Below are 22,200 nucleotides of genomic sequence, written 5' to 3'. Positions count from 1 at the left end.
AGTGATCTCCGCCGCCCCGAAACTTTTTTCGAATATACTTTTCCGAATTGAATAATACTGGTTCATATGCTTCAGAGATAAAAAAATCTGAAAATAGCAGTTGTTTGCGGTAGTGCCATTATGAAGTTACCATTCATGCTAGCTACCTATTTATTATTATAAGGGGGATCAATGGTTGTGCAAAGATAAGTAATGGTACAAGTACGGAAGTCTCACTCCACAAAATCAATAAAAAAAATAGGGAGTCTTGCGACCATACAATACGTGTAATTCAGATCGCACAGCGCTATTAACCTACATATTAATTCGCCTAGAACATAGGTTCTCAACGTGGGCGATAACGCCCCTTGTGGGCGTGTGAGACTTTCGGGGTCGCGTAGAAGACCCAGAGAAAATTAGGGGTCATTGAGTTGGGGCGTGGGTAGATTAAAAAATATAGTCTAAAAAGGCAAAAAAATACACGAAAATACTCTAGAAAAAAACATATTCTCAAAGTGGGCGGTGAGCAAAATAAGGTTGAGAAACTATGGCCTAGAAGTTGCCTCTCTTTCTATCGCGTGACTTTTCGACGATATTAGGGTTGTCTTCTTTGCCTCAAACTATACCTACCTAGCATAAGGTCAACTTATAAAAATAGCTCAGTTATTTTCTATAATATACATAGGTATTTAATAGTAATTTTAAATCAATATTCTTCTGTTTTCAACCGACTTCAAAAAAGGAGGAGGTTCTCCATTTGTCGGTATGTTTTTTCTTAGTTTGTTCAACCTCAAAACTATTGACTGTGTGAACCGATATTGATAATTCTTTTTTTATTTGAAAGCTGGTGCTTCCCGTATGTTCGTTCCCATTGTAATTTGGTCCAGATTTGATAATGGCATCCATGAGAAAACCATAAAAGTCTTAAATTTAAGTGGATGACGAATAACTCAATATCGCGCCAACCGATTTCGATAATTCTTGAAAAGGATATACTTCAAAGATACTTTGGTGAGTTTAGTTAAGAGTTTGGTTAGGTTCTGATTACGGAATCCATGACAAAGTAACGGAGCTCTTCAATTCTTAGGAGCAAATTAACAATACTCCGCCGAATCTTTTTTATGCTATCCGGATATTGAAGTCATCTACCATAACATAGTTATGGTCAAGTAATTGTCGTAGTCGAATATGATCAATGGGACTCCTTAACGACTTACAGTAAGGGTGCGATCTGTGGCAGAATTTCTAACTGTCTGTAATCAAATTGCAAAGCGCTTACGTTCATTGCTGCATTGAAAAATTTAGTATATCTACACATATTTAGACAAATTGTTCGTGTACTTCAAATTCACTAAAAATCATAAAATAAATAAAAAAATTGATTTTCATTTGTGTGGATATTATTGAAAACAGAGGCCTCTGCAAACGCTCAAAGTTACCGATTGGGCGGCAATGTCACCTCTTGGAGTTGTCCCTATTTTTTTAGAGAGACCAAACAGTAGGTAACAGTAAATACTGATCACTATACGTCAATGCTACGTAACTTTTTCTTTTTGATTTTGAAGCCTGTAACAGCAGGACATGGTTTCTACAAGATGGCGCAACATCTTTGGGGGAAAGCTGATATCGCGTCGAGGGGATATTCCGTCGCTTCCCCGGAGCCCAGATCACACGCCATTGGATTTCTTACTCTGGGGGTACTTCAAAAGCGACAATCGCGAGATGTCCGCTATCCCCCTAAATGCGTCGGCGAGTTTTCACAAATCTAATCTAGATTCGAGTAGTGTATTCGTTGGTTCACATCTTAGTGAAGTTATTTTTAAGAAATAAATTTCCCATTTGTCTACGTTATTTATGAAGGCATTTATTTTCTCAAACTTGATTCCTTTAGAATTCTTTTTGATGTCATTTCGAATATACTAGATACTACTACCGCTTCGGAAACAAATAGCGCTCTGAGAGAGAAGAAGCGTGTTATAATGATGATATAATATGTATAGATATGATATAAATTATGGTTTGGAGACGTGGAGCTAATTAGTGAAGAAAGGACGACGCATCAAATATATAAGGCAAGTGTGTGTGGGCAAGTCGGTCACGTGAGACCTCGTAGAACGTTCGTCGACCAAATTGGGGATGTTTTGAGAAAAGAAAAATTCCGAAGCACCCGCAACCGGCGAGCATGTATGAAAAGAGTAATGAATGTAGAGAAAGCGCGTGAGGTTTGTAAGGATAGAAGCAAGTGGCATTCTATTGTCTCTGCCTACCCCGACGGGAACAAGGCGTGAGTGTATGAATGTATGTACGTATATTTTTTTTTTATGGAATAGGAGGACAAACGAGCGTACAGGTCACCTGTTGTTAAGTGATCACCGCCAACCACAATCTCTTGCAACACCAGAGGAATCACAGGAGCGTTGCCGGCCTTTAAGAAAGGTGTACGCGCTTTTTTTGAAGGTACCCCTGTCGTATCGTCCCGGAAACACCGCACAAGGAAGCTCATTCCGCAGCTTTGTAGTACGTGGAAGAAAGCTCCTTGAATACCGCACTGTGGAGGACCGCCACACATCCTTGTGGCGTGTCTTGCGAAGGTGGAAATCGGCGGCAGGAATCAGGTTAAACAGCTCTTCGGAACACTCCCCGTGATAAATGCGGTAGAAGACACACAATGAAGCGACGTCTCTACGCAACGCCAAGTGATCTAGCCGTTCACAAAGCACTGGGTCCCCGACAATTCGAGCTGCTCTGCGTTGCACGCGGTCAATGCGGGGTTTTTTTAGTGGTAAACGCGCAAACTTGAGTCTTCTGAGGGTTTAATTGGATAAGGTTCAATTTAGCCCATTTCGCGACCTTCTCAAGAGAGGACTCGATAGAAGACACAAGTTTCTCCCGGCACTGGTCGACGATTTCCCGAGAGAGACCTGCATGGCCCGTGTATACGGCATCACCAGTGCTGTCGTCTGCATAGCAATGAATGTTGGAGGTGTCCAACATATCATTGATATGCAGAAGAAACAGCGTATATCACGGATAGGATATCAGCGGATAGCACACAGCCTTCGGGTTCGAGCAATATCCGTCGACAACGACCTGAATGCTGCGCCTAGTGAGGAAGCTGGAGGTCCACTTGCACAAGCTCTCGGGAAGCCCAAATGATGGAAGTTTTTAGAGGAGCACCTTGTGCCATACACGATCAACAGTCTTCGCTATATCCAGGCTAACTGCCAGGCCTTCCCCCTTGCTTTCAATAGCCGCAGCCCGTCTATGTGTTAGGTATACCAGAAGATCACCTGCCGACCGATCATGGTGAAACCCGTATTGTCGGTCGTTGATCAACTGGTGACCCTCTAGGTATACCAAGAGCTGACGGCTAATTATGCTCTCCATGATTTTGGAGAGCAGGGAGGTAATAGCAATAGGCCTGTAGTTTGCCGGATCTGAACTGTCTCCTTTTTTTTGGATCGGATGGACAAGGGCTGACATGGGCTCCATGTCAGGGACTACGCCTTTTGAATAAGAGTGCCGGTATAAACGCGTTAGCACCGGCGTCAACTCAGGGGTACACGTTCTAGGCACGATTGGAGAAATGCCATCCGGCCCGCTCGATTTTCTGACGTCCAACGAAAACAGAGCTCGCCTAACAGTTTTCTGTCTGAACTGCGGGATTGTCGGCGGTGTTTTTCCGCTGTCGTCAAGAGTCGAGTTGGATGCGAAAGGAGCGCACAAGAAATCGGCCTTCTCTTTTGCCGTATGGGCCAGGGTGTCATTCCTCATGTGCAACGGCGGCATGGACGGCTGGCTGAAGTTACCAAGAGCAGCTTTCGACAACGACCAGAACTTGCGTGTTTTGGTCGGGTAACGGGAAAGCTGCTCGCCGATTTTGACGACGTGTTTTGACTTTGCACGGGCAATTTGCCGCTTCAAAAATCTGGAGGCACAGTTGTATTTCCTCTTAAGAACTACGCAGTTCAGATCCTTTGTGCCCAGCGCCGCAACCCAAGTTCGATACGCCTGTTTTGTGCAGTCAGATGCTGCTTTAACTGACGCATCGAACCAGGGCTGTGATCTGCCACCGATCGGTACTACAAAGCTTGGTATAAAAATATCCATGGCCTGCAGTATCACATCGGCTACTGCAACGGCTCAGGCACTAGTATCATCCGAAGGGAAACAAACCCTGCCCCAAGGGTAGGATGCAAAAAAGGAACGCATCCTATCCCAATCTGCTGACTTGTAGTGCCAAAAGCGGCGGGTCACTGGTGGTCTGCGACGTTGGCGTCGGGTAGGCACTACACTCCTGACCACGCAATGGTCGGACGTTCCGAGCGGGTCGTCTACAAAGACTTAACATTTAACATTTATTTATTTAAGACCTGGTAACCATCAGGATGTGTAGTCAGCAGAAGATCCAATGAAAAAGGACAAGGCATGTGGCTATCCACATCCGGGAGCCGCATCACCATTGGAATGGCCACCGGTCCTCGACACTAACCTATGCGAAACTTAGCGACACTAGGCCGCTACTTCACGCCGGTATTCTGTGCGAGTGTGGTAATTAACCCGGACGAGTCTGGCCCGATTTTGCTGACGTCAAAAGACGGCAGCGTGACTCTCCCACTTCTAAAAAGCCCTTAGTCGCCTCTTATGACACCCATGGGCCTGGGACTCCCCTATTCTTTTTACGCCCCGGGGAAAGTACAGGGCAATTATCTATAGTACAACTATTATATAAGTTATATATACCTAGTAGTATTTTTCTATACCTACATTTTTAAAATTCGTATAACTTATATGTATATTTATAATGCAAAAATTAACCAATTTTTTTTGCAAATGCAGGAGTCTCGTGCCAGAGTTTGTCAAGTCAACATCTCCTGAGGCTGCCTCGTGTAGAATTGTTTAAAGACAAAATATATTGGCGGAATTAACACTAAAGACAACTCAAAACATTTGGATAATTCATGGTAGTTATTCATATATAATTTAGTAACAAATATGTGTTGAATTAAATGAATCCATATTCAAGCTCATCAATAATTTAAATTAACCCTCTTGTTACTACTGGGGTTCCTTTTAACGGAACACCTCACGAAAAAAAAGTATTACGTGGATTAAGAGTAGTTTAATATTTATTTTTTGTTACTGATCTGCTGAAGAGGTGTTGAACATTGCATTGAAAGTGACTTTGGTGCACAGAACACAATTATTCTAACTTCAGTGTATTCGCAGTGTTTATTGTGTGTGTTGATGAAACGTTTTTTGATAAATTATAATGATGTAAAGGGTTATTTTAATACCAGTGGTCCGCAGGAGTCAGAATATTACTGATTTCATGAGAACTGGAAACAACTCCAAAAGGTATCTCCTATACTCCTATCTCGAACACGATATCGGAATATTTTCAGATACATAACATTAGCTGGGAGAAACTCGTTGATTTCTGTATGGATGGTGCTCTGGCCAACATTTAGTAAAACAGAAAAATCTTAAGGCAACAACAACACATTGTATCATCCACCGTCAGGCGTTAGCTTCAAAGATTCTTCCTGGATGCCATAAGGCAAGAATACATTGCAAATGAAATGCTATTTTTAAATTCTACTTTTTTATTAAAGTTATTTTACTACTGTTCCTTTAAAAGAAAACCCCCCTCCACTTTTCCTGGGAGAGTAGAATTTTTTCCAATTAGCTTTTTAAGTAGCTTATAAAATAAAACTATGGAAATTAATATTATATTTTATTATCCTTATTATATTTCATCTGGTACAACAGTGGTCTTCTCGGAAACATAGAGACCATCCAAAAACTTTCTGATATCTTTGTTTTTAACAGTTGTTGACTGTTGAATAAGTGCGGCAGAACTTGAAACATCCTCCAGGGAGTTGCCTTCAATGATGAGCTCGTCTTTCTGTTTTGGCGAGTTTACAACTGTCACACCATTTGCCATCTTTACCCTCCTGATGTATTTCTCTCCAAGGAAATTACGGATTTCAATGACTGTGTTGCCTTCTGTTGTGACACAGTTGATGGGGAAATGGGCATATACAGCCCTCATTTTGTATTGGAATCCTCTTGTAACACCTGCAACAATAATTTAAAAATAAATAGATGAAACAGCAACAGGGTGTAGTGGATTTAAGTTTTAAAGAAAATTGGTTAATGATATTGATAAAGAAAGATGTAGGTACCACCAGGGATACCACCTGAACATTGATTATCTGTTATGACGGCTTTACTCATGTTTTTGTTGGTTTTTTGTGGTTAATAATTAAATGAACATAGATTGTTGATATCTTTAAAGATTATTACTTAACAATATAAGAAACACATAGTCACAAATTAACTTCAAAAAAGAATGAATATTAATAAACAAGAATTAAAAAAAATTTTGAAAAAATTCAAATAAATGGTTCCAATCGGCTTTATACGAGGAATAAACCTTTTGAAATAAAGATACAAAAGCCATGATCACACAAAAATATTTCTTCTAGCATCTGAAGTATGATTTTTGAAAGTTGTAATAGAATGAAAGACTTCAAAGTGTAACAACTTCCCCCTTATTCATAATATTCTGCTAACTTAAACCATTGCTAAAGCACTCTGTCTTCGTCTATTGACCTAAGTCAGAATGAGAAAAAACACTCCTAAGCGGCTGTTTAAACTTAGCGGACCATTATGAATAAGGGGGTTGATCTACAAGAATGAATTAATGTGGAACAATTTTTCCCTACAACCTCCGAGATGCTGCCTGTCTATTACTGTTTTTTTACAAATAGTTAAAACATACCGACCCTTGTTCTCTTATATAATAATAAATACCAAGATCTACCTTCAAATTCCATAGAAGTATTTATACTATTTTTATTTAAATTGAATATAACTAGGCAGTCTAGCAGACAGTAGGTAAGTAATGGATGTTCAAAGATCCATGTATAGAGGCCTGACTCAATAATATAAGCATTCCCCAAACAAGATATTATTATACTATAATAAAAAAAAACTATTTAATAAACCTTGCTCATCTTTTTTAAAAATATTTTACATGTGCAAAGTAAAATGAAAGAGATTACTAAATTATTCTATTTTTTAGGTTTTAAAAAAAAGCTTTAATCTTAATTATTAGAGATTTTTTTAGTTGTGGCGGTCAAAGGCTTACAAAGAGGCTAGACAAAATGAAGTATCACTGTTGTTGATTCTGGTTTACTTGATATGTGCCTGTATCAACCAGCGGTGGGTGATTATGAATGATTGCTATAAACAATAATGATTATGAATTAAGTAACAAACTTATTTTCGTTATTGAATGATTGTAGCTAATTAGTATTACTAATCCTCTTGCAATAAATAGGCTGTTTGGCTTAAAGACAGAAACTGGCTTTGTGATTTTCAGAAAATAATTAAAATTATTGGAATTATACAACATGGTTCCTTTATGGTATTTTTAATAATATATTGAATTTGTACTCATTAAATTGTTTAGTTGTGTACATACCTAAATCCAACAGTCATCATGAAAACAATATTCTTAAAAAGTATAATAATGAATTATTGTTGTTTGGGCTATCATTTCAAATCCATTGGCACAATATTTGATGAAACAAGGTAGTACTATTTCAGTAAAAAAAAACTTTTTGTGAGGAAATGTCTACTTTAAGAGATATGATTTTTTAAGTTTTTATATTTCATTGATTTTAACCTCATTATGAAGTTTGACTTTGATGGTCAGTAATTGTGATGAGAAATGTTTTTTTATAATTCTGTTCATACAAAATAATAAAACCAAGCTAAAACTTATCTGAAAATCAAATTCTTTTCCAGAAACTAAAATTAGGTGAGGTTTAGTTAGAACATAAATACATATGAGCCCGGCCGCAGGGGGGGCAACAACCATTATTTACAGTTAATTTCAGATAACAGTCTAGGAAGACTGAAGGTAATATACCAAATTTAAGTAATTACTACAATGAATAAAATTGTGTCATTTAAATGTTATTTAATAGTTTTTGGACATTTTGAGGTTATGGTATAAACATAAATCTAAATCTGAAACTAAAACTTTCCTCACCCTGGGAGTGCTGCAGAGGGTGAATTGGACTCACCTCGCCTCCCTCAAATTCATGCCAATGGATTCTAATTTTTTACCACAGTTTGTTGCAGTTTATGTGTATATTAAAATTTAAAAAATAATATGTCTAGAAGTATAGGGGAAGACATAGTCTAGGTGACACTGAAATTAGGAATATGTATCTCTTATAAGTTGAACTTGATTTGTTGACTTCATTTGAGTTTATTAACTCATTTATTTCATCAATCATAATTAATAAGAGAGATAAAAAGTGACATATGAAACATATTGAAGTTCTTGCATGATTAGCATTTTGAAGTGGTTTTAGCTAACACTAATATCAAAGCCTAGGCTTATATTGTACTTGGTAAGCTATTTGCAATCAAGTTTCTTGCCTAGCCAGCTTTAAGTTAGTATGTGAATTAACAATAGGAGAAACCTAGGTTCGTAGACGCTGGTGGAACTTGGAAGCACTTTGTGAATTGTTTATTTATCAAAGTGATCTACTCACCCTTAATCATATTTTCCACATGAGAACATACAGTCCTTACAGCAGCGAGTTCTTTCTTAGAGCCGAACCACTTCTCTACTTTCAATAATCGTGGGTTAACCATTCGAATATCAACAGCTAGATGTTTGAAGTTCCTCTTTAGAACTCCTCTGGGACCTTTTACTGTCACCAGTCGTGATTTTACATTCACGGTTAACCCATCAGGGATTTTAACTTTTTGATTAGCAACGATTTGCTTCATCTTGAGGCCTGAAACATAAACACACTCGCTGCACTATAAACACATAACCTCAAGTTTTTCAAATTTTTTGTGTTTGTCACTTAGTAAAATATTAAAAATATAAATTAAATAATATCCAATGTATCACGTTAGATGATTTGGTGACATAAAATTAAAAATTATTGAGAAATAAATGTGATTAATTTGGATTTAAATAACCAAAATATCGGTTGCCCTTACTTTCGGTGCCACAGAGAGCCGGAAAAAGGCCACAATTGTCAGAGGGCACATCTTAGTCACAGTGACAATAGACAGCTGTCTTATGTCACTTTGACATCTATTAGTTTTGCCAGTTCAATAAAATCTCCTTCCTCTACAAAAATAAAGAAATTTGTAACATTGTCTTCAATGTAAGCAATTACATTATGTGTTCTCTTCCAAATACTAAGTATTATTCTAATTGCAAAGAAGATTATAAAAAGGGGACCTCTAAATAGTATTGCAGTTACCTTCTACAAAAAAATAATCAAAATATGATGATCATAGTATTTTAAAAAATCAAAATTTTAACATTTGTTACCTACTTACAATAAGTGGAATATGAAATTAACAAGATAAAATCATTTACCTATTTAACGTTTTATTACTTTAATGACTACCTATACTGTTAAGTATAAGTGGCGGCGCATAAGTCTAGCGCTCATCGATATTGCGCAGAAGTCAAAATTAAGGTATCTAGGGGGGCTAGAGGGATGAAGGCCGAGCTTGCGTAATGTCGATATGCACGCCAGTCGTATTACGTCCCCCTTACCGATACGAGTACGGCACTCCGGGCACTTCAATTGTACAGTCACGTTTTCAATTGTATTGTTATTTGTTGTATTTTTTTTGTTCTTAATTGTTAAGTTTGAGTTAGTCTTTTACACACATACTCGCACATGCACTCACACATACATATTTTACTGTTGAGAATTTTTTGACGACTCTGGCACGTAATTAACGTTGTACAGAAGTACTTAACACTTTATGATAACATATTTTTCAAAGTATAATATTTGCGTTCGCAACAGAACCTACCCATACGCAGCTATCATAACATTTAAATTAATGCTATTAATATTATTTAACTATTAATTAATTAAGTTATATTTGTAAAGCGTGCGCGACAGTACCCATGCGCAGCGATCCCCTCCACGTACCGCCACTTATGTATCATTAGCACATAAAAGAAACAATTTGAATTATGAATATAATATTTATACACTATTTTATTTATTTTTTTATTTAAGTAGGTTTGATTAACTCCACTACTTTCTACAACTACTACATTTTGTCAGGAATATTATTATCAGTGGAATAATTAATTACTACAGAATTTTTGTTAATATTAAAAATAACAAACAAAACAACAGACTTCAAAAAAGCTATTCCTAAAACTATAGACATAATATGCACTAAAATAAAATAAAAAATTGCGTACTTTAATATAATCGTATTAATCTAATTCAAGTTACAATAATTGTTATTTTTGGAATCGGTGTCTTACCGCCGCGCTGCGGCCCCGCTTTTGCCTCTCGCCTCTGACGTCGCGCGTGCGACGCAAGTACATCTAACCCACAGACTAATATGATGTGTGATCTAACCTTTAAATAAGAAACAAAACCGACCTTGGCTGCCACCGACAACAAAAATCTATTATTATTTCTATTGTTTTTGGAATAGTATTTTATTAATATTAAAGGTAAAGGTGTATTAAATTCAATTTTTCGTTTTTGAAGTTTTTGAAGTCGGTTTTTTTAAACCTTGGTTTTTTTACTTTTTAGTGTCAGTTAATAATTATAATATATAATCAAGCTGAATGAAAACTCGTAAAAAGTCGTACATAAAAAACAATTGTATCATCAAGGTTAACAAAGAAATTCATAAAAAAAGTTCAGAAAATGAAAACTACTGGGCCAAACTATGTAAAATTTTTATGGAACCAAATGGCATCTATTCTGCATCGAAAATTACGTAAATCGGATCATAAATCTCAGAGTAATCGGTGTACATACATAAAAAAATACCGATCGAATTGATAACCTCCTCCTGTTTGAAGTCGGTTAAAAAGTGATCCGTGGTTTAGTATTTACATCCTCTTGACGCTGTTGCCCAAAGAGAATTTAAACACTACTGACTACGTTCACTGTTGCCGAATTGGAGATTGTAATATTTTCTAAAGCAATAATTTTAATATTTTGGTTTTTGTATGAATTGTTGTTTACATATAAATATTTGTAGCTTAGGTGTATAGATATATATATATGAAATAACTAAATATTATATGAAGATAATCATCAGTTATAAAGTTTATTCAAGAATGTCCTGAGTGGAAATAATTAATAAGAACACAGTAAAATTATTGTTATATACTTAAATCCAAAATGGATATACCAGTACAAATAGCTATTCGGTTAAAACCACCTAGTATTGCTGATTCCTCGCAATGTATATTTAGTAATCCTGCATCGCAAATTGTCATAACAGAAAGTGGGCAAACTTTTCATGTCAACAGAGCTTTACCATTTGATTGTACACAAAACCATTTGTTCAATTCTTTTATGTTACCGCAAGTTAATTGTTTTCTTGACGGCTGTGATACCTCGGTTGTAGTTTTTGGCCAGTCTAAGTCAGGAAAAACCTATACATTGTTTGGTCCAGGTGAGTTATACTCGAGTATTTTGGTCTAAAGTATCTATTTCGAAACACTACATGCATGCATCATTTTATTATGAAGTAAAAAATAAACGAGTCACTTTTATAAAGTAAACTTTACAGATCTTAGAGATACATTAGTCTGGTGTCAGTAATATTATAAGTATGTAAAAAATTGTTCCTTCAGAGACTTCAGCAATGAACAGACAAATTGGTCATTATACCAGATCACCAGTTTGGATGTCTACAGTAGTATAACACTACAGAGCAGATGTCCATAGTTTGTAAAACTATAAAGGCTATTCAAAAGAAAATAGTAATGCACCTCCACATTACTTGATGTGCAAGAGGAATGCCTCTTCATCAAATGTGATGGGCATATTAGGCCCATCAAATATATATATATAATAATAATAAAATTTATCACAAACTAGGCACAGCCTAGTTGGGGCAAGATATTAGTACTATGGCCACATTTATTACAATATACTTACTTAAACATACATAAATACTTATAAACATCCATGACTTGGAAACATTCATATTCATCATGTAAATGTTTGCACCTACCAGGATTCCAACCCAGGACCTCTTGCTCAGTAGGCAGGTTCACTAACTACTGGGCTATATATATAATATAATTATACATTTTCAGCCACTACTACTAATAATACTATTAGCCACATAGCGCATGTTAAGAATGCGAAAGAGCATCATAAATTTTGCTATTGCAGCTTGAATGCCTCTGAATGAAATTGTCTTGCCAGTGCTGGATGATTTTTTTTTATTATGTTAAGTGATCACCACTACTCAAAATCTTTTGCAAAACCAGAGGAATCACAGGAGTGTTGCCGAACTTTTAGAAAGGCTAAGCTTCGTTTGGTGGTGGATAATTTTAAATTGTCACATATAGGTGTCATATGGCATTATTATGTGTACTTAGATTGTATTGACCATCTTATAGGCTGATAATTGATCTTAACATCAGATGCTTTTTGTGATAAAAATTTATGGTTTTTAAGCATTTAAAATTCACTCATTTTGTTTTTTTTTTATTTAAAAAAAATTCATTTCTAGGTTTTGAATGTATACACAGTGAATGTGATCTAGGGATTGTCCCGAGATTCCTAACTGAAGTATTTCACAGACTTGGCCAAATGCCTGAAAGAGAATTTATATTAAACATTACATGGATGCAGGTCATTAACAACAACATATTTGATGTGCTAGGAGGTGGTTTAGTAAGATGTTGTAATATTGAAGAGGCTTTTCAATACTTGCAATTAGGATGGCGCCAAAAATGTTTAGGGAACTATCATACAGTTTTTACTGTTAGTATGGAACAAAAGTGGGTTGGTACTAATGGAGTTCTAAATCATCGCATGTCAACTGCAAGTTTTTGTGATCTTGCTGCATATCCAGAACCAGGTCTATTTGCTGTTGAAAGTATAATTAAAGAACTCGTAGCTGGAAATCCACCAAAGCAAATAAATTATGATAGGTGCATTCTAACAGCAATGTTAAGAGATTCCTTTGGAGGTCGGGCTTTCACCTGGGTTTTAGGATGTATTAGTTCTGAACCAGAGGATTACCAGGACACTTTGAAAATACTCAACTTGTGTTTATGTTGTCGTGGCATTAAGAACTTTGTTACAGTGAACTTGTTTGCTGATAACAATACTCCCGTGTATAATGATAAGAGTGTACCACAAGATAATGCATTTAATTTACAATTTGCAACAGCACAGTGGATTAAATTGGTATCAAATGCAGAAGGCCTGTTTAATAAAATTTTGCAGTCGAAGTCTTTGACTGAAACAGACATGAACCAAGTGAGTGAATGGCTCTTTTTAAAAGCTGAATGTGATGAATGCCTTAACAATGAAGGAACTGTAGATAATAAGGAAGGTAACACAAAACAAGGACTTCCCAGGATAGCAGAAGATACTGAGCCCAGTGAACCAAGTGAATCTGATGTAGAATCTGATTCTGAAGATAGTGACTCTGAAATGGTGTTTCAAGATAAAGTTGAAAAAATGATGGACTTTTTCAAAGAAAAGAATGATCTGCTATTTGCAGAAAGGTGTGAAGAGTACTTAAACCATATTGATTCTGATGATATAACTATATCTGAAACTAGTGGTTCCCAGTCTTTGCCTGTTATGACATCACAATCCAATTCTGGAAGAAGAAGAACAATCCAGCCTGGCGAGAGTATTTCTGGAGCTCAGTTGGAACTGCTTAGAAAAGTGGCAGCAAAGGCAATATCACCTGAATCTCAAAAGATATTAATTGAATCTCATAAAAAAGACATAGATCCCGAACCTAAATTAATTGAAAGGGAACTTTTGAAAATGATTGATTCCCCAAAAACAAATGAAATATGTAAAAAGTATAAAATGACAAAAGAAAAGTATTCACAAAAGCAAATACTGGCCAGAAAGCTTTCAAAGGAGATCAGCAGTAGTCAAAGCCAATTGAAAGAACTCATAAAGTTATGTATTTCAAAACAAAGACTGATAGATGAATTGTCAACAGCAATTTCTAATAACTCTCGAAATAAGAGCTACACTGAAAGAATTGAATCTAATATAATAGATCATGATGCAATGAAAGAGATAAAAAGACATGAAACAAATATAAAGACATTTAAAAAACAAATAGAGCAAATTAGAAGACAAATAAAGAAAGATGAAAAGAGGAAGAATACTTTAGATGTAGAATTATTAAAAGATAAATTAAAATTAGACGAACTTTCTGAGACATCACTCGATATTAAAGACAAGAAAGTGAATTCAATCAAGCATTTTACAAATAGAATAACACATTTAGACAATATCCTGAAGGAGAAAGCTAGCGATTTGGAAAATTTAGAATTGTCGCGTGAGAAAGAGCTATTACTTAGAAAAGAAATAAAAAATCTTCGCAAAACGCGAGAGTGCTTACATGATCAAAGATGTAGTTTAGGACACAAAAGAAAATTATATAAATCATTATCAGATTCAGAGGTAAATATAACAAAATAATTAAAGACAATATAATTGATGTGTATCTAGTTTGCATTTTATTGATGAATGTAATATTTCAGGAAAGAAAATTATTAGAATGTGAGGAAGCTATAGAAGCAATAGACACAGCTATAGAGTATAAAAATAATTTAATATGTGGCAAGTCACCGTCGGCGTCATTATCTGATTCACAAGACAATAAAGACACAAGGAGTAGGGGCGAGCAGATGTTAATGGCACGACTGGACAAACTGTCTCATGATGAAATGAAGACACTTCTTTACAGATACTTTCAAAAGGTAATAATTAAATTTAGTCTTGAATATCACTTATTGAAAGTCAAAAACTACAACACACTCGAAAAAGTATGCATAAGCACTGACAAGAACATGCGCAAGAAACTCAGTGGGCTATTCATAAAAATATGGTTACAATAAAATTGCCGGATAAAATTTCGAATGGGTGTTAGTTTAAAATAACAATGAATAATTTGAAATCCTATTTTGAATAAAATTATTTGGAATTTGCAAGTAATGTTAATACTCCTGCGAGACTGGCGAATGTAGACTAATATAATATCTGCGCTAGATCTTCTGATCTCATATTTAAATATAGGATTACGAGTGTCGATGTGAATGGCAGGAGATCTGGGACTCCTCTCGGTATAGGAGTACCACAAGGGTCTATTCTTGGACCCTTGCTCTTCCTAATTTATATAAATGATCTACCTAACCTTGAAAAAAAACACGAGTTTGTTTGCAGATGACACTTCGCTCATATTCAAAGTAATGTTTTCCTTTGAATATGAGAAACATTACTTTGTAAACATGTTTTTTGATGAAAATAAAAAGTCCGCTGAGTTTGTTGCGCCCATTCTTCTCAGGTCTGAGGCATTCATTTTGGAATGGGTGGTAGTTTTTGACTTACAATAAGTGATGTCATGTTCTATTTTGAATAAAAATATTTGAATTTGAATAAGAAGAAAATAATAAATAAATAACTATAGGTGGTTGACTTGCGGAGCGCATGCGCGGCGCTTGAGTCGGGCGCTATGGCCGCTGCGGACGAGGCGGCCACGTGGCGAGCGCGCGCGGCCGCCGCCTGGCGACTCGCGCAGAGGAGCCGGCCTACCAACAATCACAGGTACCTACTATTATATTTCTACACTACACAAATTAATTAATGTCGAAATCGACCAGTGCCAATGCACTAGATCTTTCATATACACCAAAATCGGAAGTGCCGTTTGGCACATTACGCCCTGACCAAGTTCTCTCATTTATTTTATTTCTCGTTTATTTTGCATGGTCTTATAGCTTGTTTCGATAGTTTTCTTATATGTTCTCTTATATCATCCTAATTATAAGAAATCTATTAATGCACGTAAATAAGATGCGCTAAAATAGACGCTGCGCGCGCGCCTAAATGGTGCCGATCTATGGCATACCGCAGTGCGGGTGCACTTGCCGATTGTGGAAGGTCGTTAATGGTGCACCTCACTAACCTGTTTCACCTGATTCCTGCCGCCGAATTCCACCTTCGCACGACACGCCACAAGTTAGGATATCATCCCACCATCTGGATGTGTGACGGTCCTCCACAGTGCGCTTTTCAAGGAGCTTTCTTCCACGTACTACAAAGCTGTGGAATGAGCTTCCTTGTGCCGTGTTTCCGACATGGGTACCTTCAAAAAAAGCGCGTACACCTTCCTAAAAGGCCGGCAATTCTCCTGTAATTCCTCTGGTGTTGCAAGAGAATGTGGGCGGCGGTGATCACTTAATACCAGATGACCCGTACGCACGTTTGACCTAATTTTTCCAAAAAAAAAAGAATCCATTGAAATTATTCCAACCCTCCAAAAAAAGCACCATATTTTAGTTGCTATTCCATCTACGCCGAATAAAAACAATCCCCATAAATTTGGGAAACATTTCCGTTGACAACTTTCTCCACCAGTATCTTAGATAAAATCAGATTATATTAAATTAAATTTATGAAAGATACGGGACCACTCGGGTTTCGTCCGAGCGCTCTTTCAACTTCTAACCGTTCGAGTGAATGGATCGTAAATCTTGCTATGTTCAACTCTCAGGTTGTGGCTCCATCTGCAGGATCTACAGTTAATAACCTGCTCAACCCCAATAATAGTTGCATACTTTGAAACTGACTTGAATCGTCGTTCTTTTAAATGTTAGCAATTTGAATTTTATTAATGTAATATCCCTGACTTCTGGGTTTAATTAAATTAAATTAATTAATCCCAGAAATGCGAGTTAAGAATGATTCAGAAGTGAGCGAGATTATACGATTTGGGCTTTCGACAAAGTGGTTTTCTAACGACGATATTAAGCAGGCAACCGCAGTATTTATAATTTTAAGCAAAATGACACAGATATATTATGGATATGGGGTACAACGAAGCCTCGAATGAAGAAAAGCCTATTGATTGAAAAAGAAGTAAAGATGAATTATTGCCAGATTGCGTGGAAGATGGATAATTTATAATTTTTGTTTATATGTCAAAATCTTATATCCCCATAGCATTGCTCTACCAAGTTTTCCAAGCACACTTTCAAATTTTGTATTTTTTTAATTTTCATCCCTTGTTATTGAAGTACAATAAACAAGTATAATCCCAATTGCCTATTAAACGCCGTCAATAAATATCTGAGCGGCGTTGTATACATTAACTTAACAGATAACATTAAAACATCCATTCAAATTAACATCTTATTTCGTGGTAGTAATGTTCAAAGTCCATTGTATGAACCTTTATCTATTAGGCGTACGTATTAGACACTTTTTGAGCGTGATTGTGAGCCTAGTTGTTTTTTATGATAATAAAAAGTAGTTAAAACGAGTGGGACGTTAAGCTGTTGGTAATTGATACGCCCTACCCATTACAATGCTGAGCCGCTCAGGATTCTTGAAAAACCCAAAAATTGTGAGTGACACCACAATTATTGCGCTCGTCACCTTGAGACATAAGATGTTAAGTCTCATTTGCCCAGTAATTTCACTAGGTACGGCGCTCTTCAGACTGAAACACAATAATGCTTACACATTACTGCTTCACGGCAGAAATAGGCGCCGTTGTGGTACCCATAATCTAGCGGGCATTTTGTCCAAAGGGGTCTCACTGGTAAAACTGTTTATTGTATTGTCAATGCTTGATACGTGACGGTCCGTCCAGAAGTAATGGTGGATAATTTTTTTAATGCAGGTGCCTGGATGGAGGAATTGCTGAGCGTGCGTTATCTCTGGGGATGACCACAGACTCGGAGACGTCAGACGACGCCCTGCGGTTAGTGGACCGCATGAGACAGCTCGCCAGGTGTCCACCTGTAAGTTACCATCACCTTATTTCATTCTACCCAATACCAGTAATATTATTTATTCTCGACTATTTGAAATAAGATCAAAACTTTTTTTTTAACCTTTTAGCCGAGGATATTGTGACAGCCATAGCACAGGATTCTATCTAATTTGACTGCCAGTTGCAATCACCAGTCTTAAGTTTTAGTGTAATACTTGGGTCTATAAATTATGATGTAAATTGTGTTCACTTTTTTAAGTCTCTAAAATAAGTAAATAAAAATAAATATAACATAATACAAAAAAACCGTCAAAGTAGTTCAAATCTAAATGTGTTTTGTGATCCATTAAGTTCGAAGTCTTGTTTCTTACCGTTGTGGTGTTTCGTTTCCGAACTAGGAATGGATGCCTAAGACGTGATATGATGATGTTCTAAGACGTTTAACTGTTTTCAGTAACGCAAACTAAACATGTTTACATAGTAATAAAACTTCAAGTTTTTGTTCACTTTATAGTTTGACGTCGGAGGGTATCCTCGTTATAATTAATACATATTTGGTCGTCTGTAGACCCCACCTACCTACATAAATCCTCCCCTTATAATGAAAGAAAAATACATAATTTATTACTATAGACGAGTTACAGAGCATAAACATTGGTGTAGTAATATAAGTAACATCGTGTATGGCTAACAAACTGCCGCTTACTTTGTACCTCGTTTGCTAAATGAGCTGCCCTTCACCACAGTACAGTAATAGAACAGTACTTTAACTGCATACTAGAGCGCCCTAATGGACGCACGCACACATACACACAATTTACACGGCCGCTAAGCAGACTTGAGAAGACAAAACGAGTGCCACGCCGCCAAGTCTGTAGAGTAAAATTAGCTGCACCACGGTGTTCGCGTCGTCAACCTTTTTGTATGTACCAACCCTAGAGCTCCATCTAGACGTAGGTATAAATTTCAAGAAGACCGCTGAGTTACGTATTATGTTTTTAGTTGCGTATTCTTCTCTGAGTGGCAAAATTTAACTACTCTAACCATTAATTGGATTTGAATATTTCTAGACCTTGGGGCTATTCACACACACACACACACACATACACACTCACGCCTTGTTCCCGTCGGGGTAGGCAGAGACAATAGAATGCCATTTGCTTCTATCCTTACAAACCTCACGCGCTTCCTCTACATTCATTACTCTTTTCATACATGCTCGCCGGTTGCGGGTGCTTTGGACCTCTCCTTTTCTCTAAACGTCCCCAATTTGATCGACGAATGTTCTACGAGGTCTCCCGCGACCGACTTGCCCACACACACTTGCCTTATATATTTAATGCGTCATTCTTTCTTCACTCATTGGGGGCTATTCAAATAACATTTATTGAAAGGCAACTAAAATTATTTGACCAAAATCGGCTTTACTCACGGTTTATCGGGGTGGGTACTAGTTTCGGACCATTCGGAGGTCCATCTTCAGGGTGAGTGTAGTGAATTCACGGTGATGTTCCGTTTCAAACTCTTAACTAGTCGGTACCGATTTATTCAAATAAATGTCTCACGAAATTTTAATGATTTAATAATGGCAACTAATTTTATGTTTTCAGGTCCCTGTCATTCCGAGTCAAAATCTTCGACAGCTGATGCCAGCGACTTACTTACCAGTAGCAAAAGTGACAAAGGAGAGAAACAAACTGGTTATCATACAGCAGAACAAAAAACATTGATGTTTGTGTCTGATATTACAAGATTACTACATTTGTGGAATGACATACTGATCATTATCCTTGCAGTAATAATTCTTATTTACTTATTGGCCTGAAATGGCCATGTGATGCTATCTTTATAAGAATAAGGATAAAATATTTCTTTGTTTTCAGTTTTATTTGTGTAATTAATCCCAGAAGTGAGGGTTATCACTTTAAAAACATAACAAATTGTTTAGATTAGCAAGTGCGACATCTCAAGTCAATTTCCTAGTATGCAAATATTGGGGTTGAGCAGGTTATCAATTGTAAAGTAGATCCTGTAGATGAAGCCACAACCTGAGAGTTGAACAAATCGTACAAGATTTAATGAACGATACGTCACTCGAACGGTTGGCTCATTTGGAAAGAGCGCTCGCACGGAACGCGAGGGGTCGCAGTTTCGAGTCCCGCATCGTTCATAAAATTTTGTTTTCAGTTTTATTTGTTTAAATATTTATGTTAAATCGATGTATTTACATAAACATTATCATTACATTACCATAAGTTTTAAACATTTTACAAGTTTATATTACTATAAAGAAATTGTTATTTTTTTAAACTTCTGCGATTAATTATACAAATTTAATATATGAACGATGCGGGACTCGAACCCGCGACCGGGTACCGTCCGAGCGCTCTTACCAACTGAGCCAACATTTCGAGTGACGCATGGATTGTAAATCTAGGTACCTCTTGTTCATCTCTCAGGTTGTGGCTTATTTTATTATAATTTATTGACTACAACCAGTTTTACAAAAAATATTTAATTTTAATAGAAATCAATAAATTGATATTGTAAAAATGTAGTTAGGCCACTGTTCTCGTGGTCTCACTGAATATAAAGGGAGTATTTGGGAATTATTAACCGCACAAATTTATATCGTGAGTGTGGGGGTTCTTCCACCTAAACTTTTTGGAAGGTTGACCTAGACGATTTTTTTATCATAAAAGGGTCTTAAATCATATCATAATAATCATTAACAAAACCAGTGTTATAAGAACCATATTTTTGGTGATTGACGTTGACGAGCAGTCTTTTGATTTTATGTCAATAAAATATTTTTGATTTTGACATAAGGTGTGGTGAGTAGTATACTGTAGTACCTACTTATTAAATTTCATATTAGGATCAGCAATTTTTATAAATAGCCTTGATTTTTTGAGTTACATATCAAACAGTCAAAATGTATATAAAAGCCAATATTCGAATTCGGTGGGAAAACGCGAGTGCATGTAAAGCCTTTTTTAATTAATATAAATATATTTTGTAGCACTTTTGCTTTTCACCATAACGACGACGTATAAGACTTCTAATCGTCTATTAAAAGTCGTTAAAAAATATCCAAGTGGCGTGGAATAATTACGTATGCATTAACTTATACTTTTACCAGTGGGAGGCTCCTTTGCACAGGTTGCAGGCTAGATTATGGGTACCACAACGGCGCCTATTTCTGCCGTGAAGCATTAATGTGTAAGCATTATAATGTTTCGGTCTGAAGGGCGCCGTAGCTAGTGAAATTACTGGGCAAATGAGACTTAACATCATATGTCACAAGGTGCCTAGTGCAATTGTAGTGCCGCTCAGAATTTTTGGGTTTTTCAAGAATACTGAGCGGCACTGCATTGTAATGGGCAGGGCGTATCAAATACCATAAGACGAGACGAGCAGGACGATCACGTCCTGCTCGTCTCGTTCCTTATTTTCATAAAAAAAAATAACTTATACAGATAAAATTAAAACATTAATTCAAATTAGCAACTTCGTGACAGTCTTGTTAAAAACTCTGCCTGATAGATGCGTATTCAGAGTTTAGAGAGTAGCTTATTAGCTATCGACAGATAGCATTGGACATAACTATGGATAGATAAGATCTTGTCATTAAACGGTAATAGCAATGTATCCGTAACTAGAGATACGATATTGAAAACGGCCGTAAGTAATCTATCTAACACTCATCACCTATTAACTATTATCAACTGATTTTATAGTCGTCATTATAGAACTATTCTATAAGTATTATAGTGCCATAAACATATCATATTGTATAATACTTATCAATGTGAGATTACTATATCTAATACTACGGCCTTACAAATAATCTATACTAATATTATAAAGCTGCAGTGTTTGTTTGTTTGAACGCGCTAATCTCTGGTACTACTGGTCCGACTTGAATGATTCTTTAAGTGTTGGGTAGTCCATTTATCGAGGAAGGCTATAGGCTATGTTTTTTTTCAAAATTAGGGATCCGTAATAAAATTGTTATTTTGTAACACAAGGTGTAAAATCGAAAACCTATTTTTGTGCGCTGCAAAAACTATTGACAATAGAACAAAATGATGTACAGGCTATAATATAGGCAATATTTTATTACATATAAAACTATCGCGTGAATTATACTTTATATGGCAAAACAACGTTTGCCGGGTCAGCTAGTCTTGATATAAAAATTGACTTGATTTAAAAATAGACATTTTGCGTATAAATTCGGAAATCTTCAGAATTATCATTGTATTGACAGTGTTGTCAACGATATAGTCAACATTTTGCTTATTCTTGGTTTATTCTCAGTTATAAAATTATACCAAGTTTATTTGTAATGTTGCTAATGTTTAATTATTTGTATTCTAAGTTGTTATCAAGTATTTTGTAATA

At 36.2% G+C, this 22,200-nt stretch overlaps 2 protein-coding genes across 2 annotated transcripts; one reads left to right on the top strand and one right to left on the bottom strand.

Moving 5' to 3' along the window:
* Positions 1-5,703: 5,703 nt before the first annotated feature.
* LOC126965400 (60S ribosomal protein L9) lies at positions 5,704-9,148 on the bottom strand. Its single transcript, XM_050809000.1, has 3 exons — positions 9,016-9,148; positions 8,556-8,804; positions 5,704-6,060 (listed from the first exon to the last, which is right to left on the bottom strand). The coding sequence occupies exons 2-3, from the start codon at positions 8,794-8,796 to the stop codon at positions 5,729-5,731; spliced, it is 573 nt and encodes a 190-aa protein (XP_050664957.1). The 5' UTR covers positions 8,797-8,804; positions 9,016-9,148; the 3' UTR covers positions 5,704-5,728.
* A 1,820-nt stretch (positions 9,149-10,968) lies between these two features.
* Positions 10,969-19,663, top strand: LOC126965381 (kinesin-like protein costa). Its single transcript, XM_050808941.1, has 6 exons — positions 10,969-11,475; positions 12,547-14,477; positions 14,558-14,776; positions 15,484-15,620; positions 17,701-17,821; positions 19,404-19,663. Exons 1-6 carry the CDS (start codon positions 11,199-11,201, stop codon positions 19,521-19,523), a joined length of 2,805 nt encoding a protein of 934 aa, XP_050664898.1. The 5' UTR covers positions 10,969-11,198; the 3' UTR covers positions 19,524-19,663.
* Positions 19,664-22,200: the final 2,537 nt, after the last annotated feature.

This window comes from Leptidea sinapis, chromosome 7 (genome assembly GCF_905404315.1).
Source record: "Leptidea sinapis chromosome 7, ilLepSina1.1, whole genome shotgun sequence".
Taxonomy (NCBI): Eukaryota; Metazoa; Arthropoda; class Insecta; order Lepidoptera; family Pieridae; genus Leptidea; species Leptidea sinapis.
This window is presented reverse-complemented; position numbering and strand designations above follow the sequence as displayed.

Coding starts and splice junctions, on each gene's coding strand:
- LOC126965400 (XM_050809000.1), bottom strand. CDS start 8,796: ATGAAGCAAATCGTTGCTAATCAAAAAGTTAAAATCCCTGATGGGTTA. Junction 6,061..8,555: donor TGTGGAAAATATGATTAAGG/GTGAGTAGATCA, acceptor TTATTGTTGCAG/GTGTTACAAGAGGATTCCAA.
- LOC126965381 (XM_050808941.1), top strand. CDS start 11,199: ATGGATATACCAGTACAAATAGCTATTCGGTTAAAACCACCTAGTATT. Junction 11,476..12,546: donor CTATACATTGTTTGGTCCAG/GTGAGTTATACT, acceptor ATTCATTTCTAG/GTTTTGAATGTATACACAGT. Junction 17,822..19,403: donor AGCTCGCCAGGTGTCCACCT/GTAAGTTACCAT, acceptor TTATGTTTTCAG/GTCCCTGTCATTCCGAGTCA.